Genomic DNA, 15,574 nt, shown 5'->3' on the forward strand with positions numbered 1-15,574 from the left:
TTCAGGGCGGGTTTAAGCATCATCATTGGTCCACAAGTTCTTGATTGACAGCTACTCCTCAGCCAATCAGTCAAAGAGGGGCGTTGACGTCACTCCAACGCACCTCATTAGCTGCCGATGCTCAGTGTTCACTTGTACAGGTGAAAATGGATTACTGTCAGCTGGAGTAACATCTTTCCATACAGGACACCGTTATGTGTGTCTGCCTGTCACTGCTGTACGCCTGCCTGGCGATCCGTTAACGTCAAATGAGCCATCCTAGAGACCCTTCGTGGTTATATTCACCCGTATTTATTCGCCTATGGCCACATCACGAAAGGGAGCAGTCACAATATGCACCGGCCTCGCAAAGTCACCGTTATATGTGCCTGGCTCGCCTATAACTGACTGATAATAAGTCTTATGGTTATTACTGTTAGGAGAGGATAATATGAGTAAGAGTAATACATCCCAGTCACAGTTGTTTGGTTTGCTGTATATTGCTCATTATTGTAAACTATCTGTAGGCAATATTTAGCTCATTTTTTGTTATTTTTTCTTTTTTGTAACAGCTTTGCAGGTTTTTCTTTCATGTACAGTATGTAATTGATAAGGTTGATGGTTTTGTAAGATTTATCACATTTTGTGTTACTCAGATTATAAAATGACATACAGTTAAGCAATATCTCATGAGGAAGAGGCACGGAAAACAAATAACGATTGCTAACGGTTGCCTACATTGCAGTACATAAAATTTCACTTGCCACATAAACAGAGTAAGGAGAGATGACTGAGGACGATGGCGAATGATTTGCAGATCCTGAGCATCACTGACAAACATCTAATCTTGTAAAATGTGTGGCAAGTACTGCCGCTCCATAGTATTAACAGAGTATGTGCGATCGCGAATCTCGAAAGTGAAAGTGAAACTAAAAAGTGATGGTGCATTCAAAATGCCAGGTGTAGCAACGTGGCATCGCGTAACAGAAACAGTGGAGAGACGACTACGCCACCCTAGGACTATGATGAGATCATTCAATACTACGCACCCTCAGGTACTACTCAAGGAAACACAGGTTCGATTCTACTAAATGATGATTCTACTAAATCCACTTTAAACAACTCCCCCCCTGGACCTTTACAGCCCACAAAACAGGAACACGGAGCGGAATGATCATGCCACACTTAGACTTGCTTCTTATAAAGCCTCTGGGCCTCCACTAGAACGCACCTCAATGATTGAACCGCCAGGTGTGATCAATGACAGGATGCCACTTAACGCCAGTGGGTGTGTCTTCCCATTTGAAATACGCAAAGATTAAAATGGAAACTGATTCTAATGAATCCACAACCCATAATAAAACTCATCCGGTCACACAGGCATAATAGCGGCTCCCTGATGCCCGCAATTTATATACAGTATAATTACCCAATGATATAACTACAAGAGAAAGTAGGCTATTGAAATCATTCTCGTATTTATTCCCTTTAGGGGTTCCCACACCTTATTTTCTTTCCGAACTTGGGATGCGGAGGATTGCGCGGGGGCTGGGGGAATCACCATGCAGGTGTTCTAACAAATAATGATACCTGTCAGATTATGCTATCAACACTGTATTTATCCTACTGTAATGGAAGGTTTAGGGCTGGGGGAGGTGTACACGTTAATAAAGCCTCACACCACATTAATATCATGCTGGAAGCAAAATCTGACAGGGTAGCACAAATCGACAGAACACCGGCTCAACATCATGATGTCTATCAGCCATCGGTGATGGACGATGGCTTCATCTATACAGCCCTGCGCTTCCGCCATTTTGGAGTGAAAGTGACTCGGCACTCCACTAGCTTCTTGCTGTCGCTATGGCAAATATCAGCTGCTTTGTTTAAAAAACCGTACGTTAAAGCTGACATACAACCTGAATGATCACAACAATAACGTACAATCACTAGACTAGTGATCATCAAATCCTTTTAACAGTTTATTTTACAGACTTTGTGTTTAAGTCTTCCCTTTTTTTACACAAAACCTTTGCTCTCTAGAAACCATGTCAGTTTCGGTTAAAATCATTTTAAGTTCAAGTGTTAGCATTATAAATGAAATTAATACCAACATATGAAGTTAAATTAATGACAGAAAAATTAGGAATGTTGGACATTAAATATATAACAGCAGATTTTGCTAAATTGTGACTTGAAAATATTAGGGCTGAACCAGAATATTCGATTATTTGAATATTCGTTCGGTGGGTTGGCATTCGATTTTCAATTTTGAGATTCAAATATTTTATTTTTTATTTTTTTCTCAAACACCTGGCATCCCCCGCGAAACGTTCTCGTTCGTGCTTGAATATGAATCGCCCATGAGTGAACGTCATGAATGTCATTATTCAGTTCATCTGGAAGAGAAGACAAAAATGCAAAAGACCTCAGCTGTGTGGGAGCACTTTAAATTGAGTGAGGACAAGACAAAGGCAGTGTGCCAAATATGCGATTAGAAACTGGCCTACCACAACAGCACATCAAGTTTGAAAAATCACCTGAGTTCTGTAAGTAGTATGCCTGCTATAATATACTGTTGGTGTAAAAAAACAAGCTGCTTTTATCCGCCATGTTAATCAGTAATTTAAACAGACCTGTGAGTTTTGTATCACTAGTGCAGTGTCCGTTCTCGGAGCATATAAGCCCTGCCCGCGTGAGGCGTGCCTCGGACAGTGTGGCAGGCCTGCTGCAACCGGATCTAGTTTGCCTGAAAAAATAAGCCACAGGTCGTAATTTATCTCCATAATGCTGCAACAACACAGAAGTCATAAACCCATTTTTCTCATCCACCATCTGAACAAAAGGCTTAGTTGGTACCAGTAGGCCCAAAGTTGGCGCCAGAGACAGCTGAACTTTCATATTCACAAATGCCTCTTCGGCCTCCCCTGTCCATTCAGTTTTGTCACCTGACTTCAACCCCTTCCCTATTGTTAGGGCTCTCAGAGGCTGCTGAAGAATTGCATAATTTGGAATAAATGTTCGACAATATGAACACATTCCAAAAAATGATAGCATTTGTTTTTTTGTGATTAGTTTTGGTACATATTTAATGCCATGAACTCTTTTTTTCAGACAGGGATTTACTGTTTGGTGTTATGACATGACCCAAAAATGTAACTTGTTGTTTTACAAACTGTCATTTTGACAAGCTGACTTTGTGGCCCTCCTGAGCCAGATGCTTCAGGAGAGTCACAGTGTCTGTCACACGTAGACTCATCTCTACAACAATTTCGTGCTTGAACTCTGACATAAATGCTCCTCACGCCCGTTTCACACCGCAAGCATGAGCTTCACGGCAGTGTAACTACAGCGTCACTGCAGCTGCAGACTCGCAGAGTATTCACACTGGAAGCGTTTGTTCAGCGTCACAGCAGCGGCTCCAAAGCGACATATTTCTTTACAAAGACAACTATAAATTTGTTTTTAGAAGTTGGTCAGTTATAAACTTGAAAGTTTTGAAGTCTTGGGGATTCACTTGTAAATGGTAAACAACAAAAACAGCTCATATAATGTTGTTTCAGTCATACTCAAATATAGAAAGTGCTGTTTATACTGTTTTTGGGGTTTTTTTTGTTTTTTAAATAATATATACTTTTACCCATAATCTCAATTTCTTATTGAAGCTGTCAATAATGAATGAATAACGAATTTCTTATGTAGGCCTACTGTATATACTCCATTATAACTTAAGATCCTGAGCAAGATGAATTGTTCGTTGTGAGTTTGATAAAATGCTTTAAGTTATAATTTGCTTATGGCAATTAAAAATGAAAAACAAGTTAAAATGGGTAAATCTTCTATACATATTTTTTATTTATTTTTTTGTTATCAACATTTTTATTTTTCATACATAACATCCAAACAAAACAAAAAAAACAAATAAATAAAAAATACAAAATACAAAATAATAATAAAAACAACAACAACAACAACAGACACATACTCAATATCTCAAAGTCCAGTCAAAGGGAGGGAGAGAGGGAAGGACAAGAAAAACATAAGTCACTCTTTTATACAGTCACGTATATCAAAGAGAAAGCACTGCCAAGCATCAATGGTAGAAGGCTTGGCCCCATTGATTCATGCTGTTGTACATTCACGAGTCACTATGTGCAGGAGGCTACGGATCCAATATGTTTTTCCACACATGTGCGGTGTAAACCAGTTTTGTATTATTGTCTTCTTCTCAGCTGTAAAACCAGCAAACAACATTCTCTTTTGCATTGAAGTTATACAGAGACCAGACACAAGACACAAACTTGGATTAACAGACCAATCCATTTGCAGTAAGGATGATAGAACCAGGTTTACATGTGTCCATAGACTGATGACAACAGGACATTCCCAAAACATATGCAGAAAAGTACCTGACGATGTAGTATTACATATATGGCAGTTGAGATTCGGTTGTAGTTTCATTTTAAATCTTTTGTAAGGAGTTATGTATGCTCTATGAATGACTTTGAAGTGAATAAGACGATGAGCCAGATTTTTGGATGTTAAACTGAGATTAGACCACACTCTCTCCCAGTCGACAGATAAATTAAGGTCAGATAATTCCCTATTCCAAACAGTTTTAATAGAAAGAGGTTTTGTAATGCAATCAATAATCTTATTATATATTAAAGAAACAGACGGCCGACCAACAGATGGTGCAATCCAATCTTGCATAGGATGAGAGGAGATGGGAGATGCCCAAGGAACTCCATACGCTTTGAGAGCAGAACGTAATTGAAGAAAGACAAAATATGCGGATGCTGGTAGACAAAATTTGGTTCTTAATGTCTGAAATGAACATGGTTATCATATATATCACCGCATGTGTTTACACCCAAAGAGGACCAAGAGGGTTGGACAAATGGACGATTTCCGCATACAAAATTAAAATTGTGCCATAAAGGTGTACTGTTACAAAATTTGAAGGTTCCTCCTATCCGACGTTCCACCGTTTTCCAGATTTTAATAGAGTTGGCCACAACCGGACCAAATTTATAATTATCCCCTTTTTTTCCTGTGCCAGTAAATAACATATCTTGGAGTCTATTTGGTTTAACCTTGTCAGCTTCAATCACTCTCCAAGAAACTGTAGATTGAGGATCAACCCAATTATGATTCTATACATATTTTTGATTGTTCATTTTCTTTCCTGAAATACTCCAATTCGTCTTAAAACACACTAGACATGCTTATTCTGTGCATTTTTAGCACGTTTTGTGTGAAATCATATTTATTTTATCCTTCAAAAGTGTGCTGTCACTTTAATTGAGCGTGAGCGGGGCAGCAAAAATAGACTCTGCGCCGAAACCATCGCTGCAGCGCTGCTCACGCGCTGCTCACGCGACGCTCCTGCTTGATGCTCACGCGCTGCTCCTGCTCCCGGTGTGAATGCACTCATTTGTTAACATGGGCACCGAAAAAAATACGCGCTGCTCACACGCCACTCACACTTGCGGTGTGAAACGGGCGTTAGATTCTCGCTGTGTTTCACATCAGCGCTTATCTCACACCAGTCTGTAGCATCAACACAGTTTTTCACAAACCCACCCATCTCAGACCACGTCTGCTCTTTGGCCTTGGAGAGTGATAAGTGAGGCACAGACTCTGGCATTAGGAAAAAAGGAAGCTGTTTTTCTGTCAGGCTGACTGAAACAGCACACATATTTGTATATGTCCTAACCCTTGCTTCGAAATCTCCTGATCTCAGTTTCTTGCTCAATTTCCCAATCACGTCTTTCTAGAAAACTAGAATGTACCCACGTAATCTCAATCTCTTCCAGAAACTTCTTAACTGTCCCATGCGCGATCTCAATTTATTTTTTAAAACCTCTTGATTGCACTGTGCCTCTACATTTTCAATTTCTCCCAGAGACTTCTTAATCACGCACTACCACAGAGTCAGACCCACCAGTATGGTTTATCCCCTTATCTTAATTCCAATTCTAATTTCAAAACCCAAATTATTTAGAAGATTTTGATTTGTCTCTTACCGGAGAGTCCCGTCGCCACCTGGGTTCATTTATTGATTCCAGTGGTGTCCCCTCCGGGCCCCGGCAGTCGGTCCCTTGTCCCTCAATCAAGTCGGGGTAGGGCTGTGACTTCTTTGAGTCCAAGATGACCAGTCACCGTCCGCTCGCAGGGTCCAAAAGGCACATCCAAGGAATCCCAACTTCTGACACCAAATTGTTGTGGCAATTTTAAATAACTCTCACCAGCATAAGAGACAAACTCACTCTCACTTGTCTTTTAAAGGTTTTATTCTTTGCAAAGAAGGTCAACAGTCATACAGACACACAGGTTTTTGCAGAGTGCGACAAAGAGGGAGGGTGCTCCTCCACCTTATATCTCTTCTCTACTCAAGGTTACAAACTCTTAACGGCTGTACTTTTCCACCCATGGTAAGAAAGTAAAAAACATTCTACTATATCATACTTCTAAAGCTCGGTCCCCCTATATTTAGGCCCCAAACCATATCTCATACTTACTTCATAACAGTTCTAAGTAAAGCATACACTACATAATGTTTCATAAGCATATAGAATCATACAAAAATCTATATAAAGGAATTTTTCCTCAACAGGTTATAATGTGCAACGCTGTAAAAACATATAAAAAATACGATGTGCCATGAACAGGTCTACAGCAGTCAACACTTTTAATTTAATTTTCAGTTTCATTAGTTTCATGTTTCAAGTATTATAATTTTATTGAAAAACCAAGGGAGCCCCCAAGTTCATTTTTTTGGGCTTTATGGGGGATTCCTTAATGCATATGGGAGGTCCAGGACCCCCCCAGCCCCCCTCAATTCGAACACTGGTTAAAAGATGCCACACTTAAGAACAATGACTGTTTAAATTACAATTACTGTTAAAGTGAAATATATTGAGAGAGGAGTTTAGTTCAGGATAACAATGCATCATATACATAAAGTGTATACATGCCATACATACAAATATGTACAATTAAAAGGATAGTTCACCCAAAAATTAACATTCTGTCATCATTTACTCACCCTCAAGTTGTTCCAAACCTGTCTGACTTTCTTTCTTATGTTGAACACAAAAGATGAAGAATGTTGATAAGCAAACAGTCAGTGGTCCCATTGACTTCCATAGTATGGATTTTATATATATAAATGGAAATATTTGGTAATTTAGTTATAGCAGGACACTGAGAACAGCCTTACTGCCATCTACAGATTATGTAAAATACACCTGATATCGTTTTTAATTATTTTATTTATTTATTTATTGGAAAATATGTAATTCATGTAAAATACTAAATAATTTTGACAAATTAGTGCAATAATTGAATGACAGCAAAATCAAATAACAGAATCCCAGTCAAAGATATCCAGCTGATATACACTATATAACCATATGAATTGTGTACAGGTCTGTGAGTTATGAATAAGATTCACAGAGTGTCAAGAATGATTTATGGCTTTGACCTTTCCCCTCCTCCACGTGGCCCACCCACATGGTGTTGACCCCGTGACCTGTTAAGGACATCCAGATGTGGAAATTGGCATATGTGGAATTCCGTTGTTTGTACAATTGTTTGTCCATTTCTGTCCGATGTCATAAATGAAGTCTTGAGGAAAGTTTTTGTGTTTTTATGGTCCGTCCCCACATCCAGTGGTGTCTGGCATCTTACGCCCACATGTCCGGGGAGGAATCCTGCTGAGTTCCAAGGTTAGATAAATAGATCTCAGGCATTTCTGTGGAAAATCAGAAAAGAGCTGTGAAATACATATCGGTTTGATTTTTGGTTACTCTCTCTCTCTCTGTATGGGAGATGTGAGAAAAAGAAGGATGAGCAATATCAAAAATAAGTAGACAATTTTAACAGATCATTAGAACATATCCCAATATGTGTGAGCGTGCCCACACATATAATCTGATAGTTGTATAAAAATGATTTAAATAAAATAGGTAACATGACTAATGTCAGGGAAACAAGGTCAATTTAGCTCAAAGGGAATCATTTAAGATTTTATAGGGAACTTGAACAGAATCACTGTTTTACAGCTGATCACCGAGTCGACCAGCGATTCATTGATCGAGCCGTATAACATCAACTCTGCACTGGATATTAAAATCCAGAATATAGTGAAAACACTATTAATAAGCACAGTAACAAGATCGGCAGTTTAAGACATTAACTTGTAAGCACAAAATACAAGATACTTCTCTTTTCAATATAAATAAGACTTTATTTGATAAATCTAAGACTTATAAACTAATCTAACACATGAACACACGCATTCATACAAGTTGCAGAAAGAGAGAAAGTGAGGAAAGGATGAGTTTAAGAGAATGAAAATATGAAATCCCAAGTTTATAGCAATATGTGCTATTGCATAGACCTGACCTTGCTTGCGTTGCCTTTGTGTTAAGGGATTACCTTTTGTTGTCATCTTTGCAGAAAGGTTGCTGATTGGCTGACAGTTCAGTGGTCTTTGCAGTGATGTCTAGGGAAGCCAATGGTTGGGCATTGGCTGAAGATGGTTTTGGAGTCAGTTGCTGGTTGAAGTTTGAAGCTGGTGCAGTTGGAGCTGGACTTTGCGGCAAGCTTAACGAAACTCTTAACGCAAAGAAATGAAAGTAAAAGAATAAAAGCATTTAACGAGACTAGGTGGTTTTTCTTCTCATCGTGGTGTTAAGTAGCAGCTGGCATGTAGGCCAGAGCACGCTGGAACAGCGGTCGAAGAATTCACGGGCAAACAGCATGGCTAACAGAAGAGAGAGATGTGATGGTGTCCTGAGTTTTTAAACTCGGCTTTTGGACACATCCCAAGGGGTGTGTTGACCAATTAGATATTATCTTAGCTTGGGGTGTTGCTCTGTTTCTCCTCCCCATCATAAATCAGCATGTTATCTGGTCAGTCACATGTCCGAACTTTACACTCTCTTGCAAAGTATACTTTTGGTTGTGATTTCTATAACCAGAATATGATACATTTGACAAAGAATTAATTGAAAGAAGCGTTTCAAGCATGATTTTTCAAACTCATACATACCAAACATGAATATGAACTCTTAAGCTATTCTATAGTTATTGACAACACATACACAATAAGTGATTAAAACATGATAGTCAAATGTGTGGGTTACATACATAATATGGAGTTATGCATAGAAATTATTAGTTGCTCATAAGTCCTTTTAAGATGATTTTGGTCCATCTACACATAGAAGACAGTTTCTGTGCCATTCTGTGCGCATAAGGACATGTTCTGTGAAGACTAGAAAGGTTAAAAGGTCTCAAGGAATTTGAGTACTTTTAGGTGGGGGAAACCTCTTACATGTGATGGTCACGCAGTACATCTCTTTGACCATTAATCTTGGTTATTTTCCCCAAAATTGGACCTCCTGATTTGGAATGGTCAATAAGTGTTTAATGATGTGAGCCGCTCAAAGCTGCTAGTTGGTGGACTTGCTTCAGACTCGTGGCGCCAGGATCTGGACAGATTTATGACATTGTCTTGTGGCCCTGGGCCTCTTTGTGGAATTTGGCTCTTTGGGTTGTTCAACACCAATCTGATCGAATCTTAATTTGTCTGATTCGCTCTCTTTCTTTGAGCTCTCTCTCTCTCTCTCTCTCTCTCTCTCTCTCACTCACTCACTCACTCACTCACACACACACACACCCATCTAAATGGTGACATTACACAGACTACTATTGTTTTTTTTATCTACAGATAATTATACATTTTACAGTCTAACACTAACCCATCACAGAAAACTTTACATCTTAGAAAATAAATAAATAATTGATGTGCTTTATAAGTAATTTTCTCAAGGGGCTCAATAAAATGGCCCACGCAAAGTCAAAATGTTCCTCTCTTTAAGAGGACACTTGGCCCCCACAGCGTAGGTTAAACAAGTACACAAACACACATTCAATCGTCCGGGTCTTATTCTCTTCTTTTAAATGAAATGAATATAAATAAATTATGCGATCACACACAATATAAAACAAAGTAACAAAAAATGTTGTAATGAGGAGCCAGCGGCGTCAAAAATAAACAAAGGGTGAAAAATGTTTAACAGGCCAAACGATAAGGTTATCGGGATGCCCCGACATGTCTGGACATGTCATTATCATGTTTTATGGAGGCTTTCCATAATTCAATTCACGTTTTTTTCAAGCTTTTTCACGATACAAATTGTTGCAAAGCAGTTTCACAGAAAATTAAAATCTCTGCATTATAGTTAGAACCTTTAATATTTATATTTACATTATATTAATGATTTTTATATTGCATCATCCCCTAAACCTAACCATCACAGTAAACTTTCTACATTTTTTATATTTTCATAAACATCATTTAGTATAATTTAAAAAGCTGTTATGCTCATGGGGATGAATTTCGCACAGGCCAATAATTTGGAGTATTACTACAAATCTGGTTTGCGGGGACACTCCATATAGGCGTAATGATTTTTTTACTGTACAAACTGTACACCTACCCATCACAAAAAATTCTGCATATGATTCGATATTAATTAAATATTGTTTGTAAGCTATCTCAATTATGAGGACTCAAGAAATGTCATCATAAATACATTTACATTGTTATATCAGTGTAATACCCATGTCATTATTAAAATTTGTGTTCTGATAAATCATATAAACATCACACTCATACACAAACATTCCAAGATAAAAAGAGACTCATCACTATTTTAAAGAATATGGTAATAAATAAAATAAAATACAATTATATATGACAGCATAGTATCAAGCATGTTACTAAAGCAAAGCAAACCATTTATCATATATTTTAAACAAGTATTTTAAACAGAATTTTTATTTTATTATTATTATTTATTTTATTTATTTTCAGTAACCATGCATAAACACAAACATGTGCATTCATGCTGCTCACATATTATTGTAGCCCAGTTTGTGCTGAATACGATATAATCAGACTTTAGCCATTAATATGCTTTTAAGATTCTGAAACCCCCCACAAATGTCAGGGACATGACAAAACTTCTCCAGGGGACCCCAAAACCCCTCAGCCCCTCGTTAAAGAAGGTAGTAATAAATATATAATTATATATGACAGCATGTTACTTAAGCAAATCATTAATCATACATTTTAAACACATATTCAGCATTTATTTAAGTTTATAGAACTTATAAAACACATCATTCTCTTCTTTTAAAGATGTTAATAAATAAAATGTGATTATATGTAACGTACTATATAAAAATAAACATGTATGTTTTATAAATGGCTATTGGATTCAGTTTTCCCAATATTTCCCATATTAATAATTAATATCGCTTTGGGGGATCTAATCCATAAACCCAAAATTGAAAGCCTTAATGCGCAAGGCATGGACCTTCCTGAATTAAAACAGTCAATCCAGATTCTAGGAAACGGCGACACCATTCTGTATCGATTAGGAGACAAAGTTTACATCTTGGAAAGGATCGATTTCTGAAAAAGCTGATGGAGCACGCATGGGGTTCTGGCGCCGCTGCGGCTGCTCCGATGGAAAAACGTGTCCTGTAAAAGGTGTCGTAGGCTCTACGTTTAAACAGCGTTACAGAGACCAAATGATCGATCTTATGCGTAAGATCGTCGACGCTGCATCCGATCCAAATCATGATTGTACAGGCGACACTAAACGTAACAAATCTCAAAAATGAAATGGATGACGCAAGAGACCTAACCAGTTCATAGGCTGATTTGACAAGAGTCAGTATTGGCAGCAAAGAGCCAATCTGTGTAACTGCCAGAAAAATTCTGGCTTTGATGTCTAAATGTAGCGGTGAGTTTGGAGTTACTGATGTCCTGGGTATGTGTACGTATGTAACAGATGTATGTGTGGCGCTGGTTTCAAAAAATGATGATATCAAGATATGTGAAATTATTGAGAAGCTAGTTGATTTCATACTAGCCTGAGACATACTGGTCTGTGTACATTTTCTTTTCTGGCCTGTAATGTTCTGGCCTGTTCCGCCTGTAATGTCATCACTATTGTTTGATTGTAACGCCAATTTGATCATTTTCTTCACTATTTCAATGTATGAATGTATATTCAACAATATTTTGTTAAAAATAAAAGGTTGAATCACTCGTTATCCTTTTCTCCGAGTTCAGTTTTTGGATTTTAATGATTTTGCATACACTTTTATCCAAAGCGTCTTACAAATGAGGTTAGGTTTAGGGGATGATACAATATAAAAATAATTAATATAATGTAAATATAAATATTAAAGGTTCTAACTATAATGCAGAGATTTTAATTTTCTGTGAAACTGCTTTGCAACAATTTGTATCGTGAAAAAGCTTGAAAAAAACGTGAATTGAATTATGGAAAGCCTCCATAAAACATGATAATGACATGTCCAGACATGTCGGGGCATCCCGATAACCTTATCGTTTGGCCTGTTAAACATTTTTCACCCTTTGTTTATTTTTGACGCCGCTGGTTCCTCATTACAACATTTTTTGTTACTTTGTTTTATATTGTGTGTGATCGCATAATTTATTTATATTCATTTCATTTAAAAGAAGAGAATAAGACCCGGATGATTGAATGTGTGTTTGTGTACTTGTTTAACCTACGCTGTGGGGGCCAAGTGTCCTCTTAAAGAGAGGAACATTTTGACTTTGCGTGGGCCATTTTATTGAGCCCCTTGAGAAAATTACTTATAAAGCACATCAATTATTTATTTATTTTCTAAGATGTAAAGTTTTCTGTGATGGGTTAGTGTTAGACTGTAAAATGTATAATTATCTGTAGATAAAAAAACAATAGTAGTCTGTGTAATGTCACCATTTAGATAGCTACGCAAATGTGTGTGTGAGTGTGTGTGTGTGTGTGAGTGAGTGAGTGAGAGAGAGAGAGAGAGAGAGAGAGAGCTCAAAGAAAGATTTCTAACTTAAACCATAATTCAATCTTGACAAGGGTCAATCATTCTTGACACTCTGTGAATCTTATTTACTACTCCTGTGTTTCTAATTGAAGTTATGGAATAACAGTGATTAAATATGAATCCACACTGAATTATTATGCTCAGCTGTAGAGTGTGATAAATAATGAAAATGCTTCAAATGTGCATCTAATTCATAGAATTAGTAAAAAAAAGTCAAATGAAAAACTGTGCAGAGAGGAAGAGCACAGGATCAATCGACAGCACCGACAAAAACATGATGCTGTTGAGTTTCAATTTTGAGAGGAGTGAGAGAGAGACGAGAACGCAGATGAAGAAAAGAGCGAAGATAAACCAACATCTGCAGTTAATGGACATCCACGGATTACAGAAACACAACTTACGAGTGTGTTCAACCTTCATCCGTCCTTCTCACATTCTCTCTCTCTCTCTCTCTCTGTGTGTGTGTGTACCTGGTATTCATCACGTTATGGGGACCAAATGTCTCCACAAGGATAGTAATATAAGTAAATTTTGACCTTGTGAGGACGTTTTTTAAGTCCCCATGAGGAAGCAATCTTATAAATCATACAGAATGAAGCGTTTTGAAAATCTGAAATAGCAGAAAGTCTCCTGTAAGGGGTAGGTTTAGGTGTAGGGTTGGTGTAGGACAATAGCACATACAGTAAGTACAGTATAAAAACCATTACGCCTATGGAGAGTCCCCATAAAACATGGAAACACAACATGTGTGTGTGTCTGTGTGTGTGTCTGTCTGTCTGTCTGTCTGTGTGTGTGTGTGTGTGTGTGTGTGTGTGTGTGTGTGTGTGTGTGTGTGTGTCTGTCTGTCTGTCTGTCTGTGTGTGTGTGTGTGTGTGTGTGTGTGTGTGTGTGTGTGTAGAGTACAGGGTGTGGGTTCTGGAGCCGCGGCTGGTCCAGCAGTACACAGCCAGTGTTTCTATAGTGAATCTGAACTTCTCGGTCAGTCTGTCCAGTCATGAGAGCTCAGAGTTCAGAGCGACGGCTGCGTCTGTGCAGAACATGGTGAGTCTATACAGTTAACTCTAACTCTATACGGTTAACTCTAACTCTATACAGTTAACTCTAACTCTATACAGTTAACTCTAACTCTATACGGTTAACTCTAACTCTATACAGTTAACTCTAACTCTATACAGTTAACTCTAACTCTATACGTTAACTCTAACTCTATACAGTTAACTCTAACTCTATATGGTTAACTCTAACTCTATACAGTTAACTCTAACTCTATACAGTTAACTCTAACTCTATATGGTTAACTCTAACTCTATATGGTTAACTCTAACTCTATATGGTTAACTCTAACTCTATACAGTTAACTCTAACTCTATATGGTTAACTCTAACTCTAACTCTAACTCTATATGGTTAACTCTAACTATATACGGTTAACTCTAACTATGTACAGTTAACTCTAACTCTATACGGTTAACTCTAACTATATACGGTTAACTCTAACTATGTACAGTTAACTCTAACTCTATACGGTTAACTCTAACTCTATACGGTTAACTCTAACTCTGTACAGTTAACTCTAACTCTATACGGTTAACTCTAACTCTATACAGTTAACTAACTCTATACGGTTAACTCTTAACTCTATACAGTTAACTCTAACTATATACGGTTAACTCTAACTCTGTACAGTTAACTCTAACTCTATACGGTTAACTCTAACTCTATACAGTTAACTAACTCTATACGGTTAACTCTTAACTCTATACAGTTAACTCTAACTAGCTGTTTTGCACTAGAACACAGTTATCATGTCATAATAGGTAAATACATACATGAACAATATATATGTATGTGAGTAAGAGGCTGATTTCAGTTAATGTTTATTTTATTTTTAGTAATGTTAATGTTTTTATGGCCCTGATGATTTTTAGAGAGAAATTCTGAGAACTCAGCCTGGAGCTGGTGAGTTTAAATGCACAGCTAGACACAGATAACGTGGCTTATTTTCATTATTGGATGGCTCTGACAGGTGGAGAAGCTACTGAAGTCCACAGACCTGTCCAGATACTTCAACTCCAGCGCAGTGTTTGCGTTCGGGTGAGGAGCGCCGCTCTCCGTCCGTCTGTGTTTCATGAGCTGAGATCTGCAGCATCTTCAGTGTTCCTCTGGTGTTCCTGTAGGAACGGCAGTGTTGTGGCTCATCTCTGGCTGCGTCTGTGGGTTCCCAGCAGTCGTGTGGAGACGGTGAGCGTCCAGCGACTGAACGAGAGCGTGTTCAGAGAACTGCAGCGCTTCAGCGACGCTCAGCAGATCAGCCGATACGAGGGTTTACATCTGCTGCTGGCCTCGCTCAGCTTCACCGGTAACACTCCTCCGGTTCACAGTCACGACGTCTGTTGGGTTTTTATTCACTTGTCATTTGCTTATGTAGATTTGTGTTTTTTACTTTCCAGAAACCAACCCCAAAGTTATAGATCTTTTTCAAGCTACATTTGGTATGATTTTGTTTGTTTGTTTGTTTGTTTGTTTCTCTTTCTTTTTAACAATAATTCCAAGGTTTTAATTCACTTTCGTGCATTTTGATCACATCCTTTATATGTGACCCTGGACCACAAAACCAGTCATAAGGGTCAATTTTTTGAAATGTAATAAATAAATAA

At 37.9% G+C, this 15,574-nt stretch overlaps 1 protein-coding gene and 1 long non-coding RNA gene across 5 annotated transcripts in view; one reads left to right on the plus strand and one right to left on the minus strand.

Moving 5' to 3' along the window:
• LOC131542172 (uncharacterized) overlaps positions 1-9,413 on the minus strand; it is a 20,324-nt gene extending 10,911 nt beyond the window's left edge. The window contains exons 1-2 of one of the 2 annotated variants that reach the window (XR_009271672.1): positions 8,425-9,413; positions 6,009-7,738 (exon numbers count right to left, since the gene is read on the minus strand). This is a non-coding gene — a long non-coding RNA (uncharacterized LOC131542172). The remainder of the gene's footprint in view (positions 1-6,008; positions 7,739-8,424) is intronic. The other variant, XR_009271671.1, reaches the window with a different exon arrangement.
• LOC131542169 (transmembrane protease serine 6) overlaps positions 1-15,574 on the plus strand; it is a 45,562-nt gene that overhangs the window by 6,632 nt on the left and 23,356 nt on the right. For all 3 annotated transcript variants that reach the window (XR_009271670.1, XM_058778565.1, XM_058778564.1), the window contains exons 3-6: positions 13,817-13,959; positions 14,944-15,011; positions 15,095-15,276; positions 15,368-15,409. Coding sequence is in view for 2 of the 3 variants with exons in the window: in XM_058778565.1 (XP_058634548.1) it covers positions 13,817-13,959; positions 14,944-15,011; positions 15,095-15,276; positions 15,368-15,409 (435 nt within the window). In the remaining variant the exon portion in view is untranslated. The remainder of the gene's footprint in view (positions 1-13,816; positions 13,960-14,943; positions 15,012-15,094; positions 15,277-15,367; positions 15,410-15,574) is intronic.

The sequence above is a fragment of the Onychostoma macrolepis genome, chromosome 06 (assembly GCF_012432095.1).
Source record: "Onychostoma macrolepis isolate SWU-2019 chromosome 06, ASM1243209v1, whole genome shotgun sequence".
Classification (NCBI taxonomy): domain Eukaryota; kingdom Metazoa; phylum Chordata; class Actinopteri; order Cypriniformes; family Cyprinidae; genus Onychostoma; species Onychostoma macrolepis.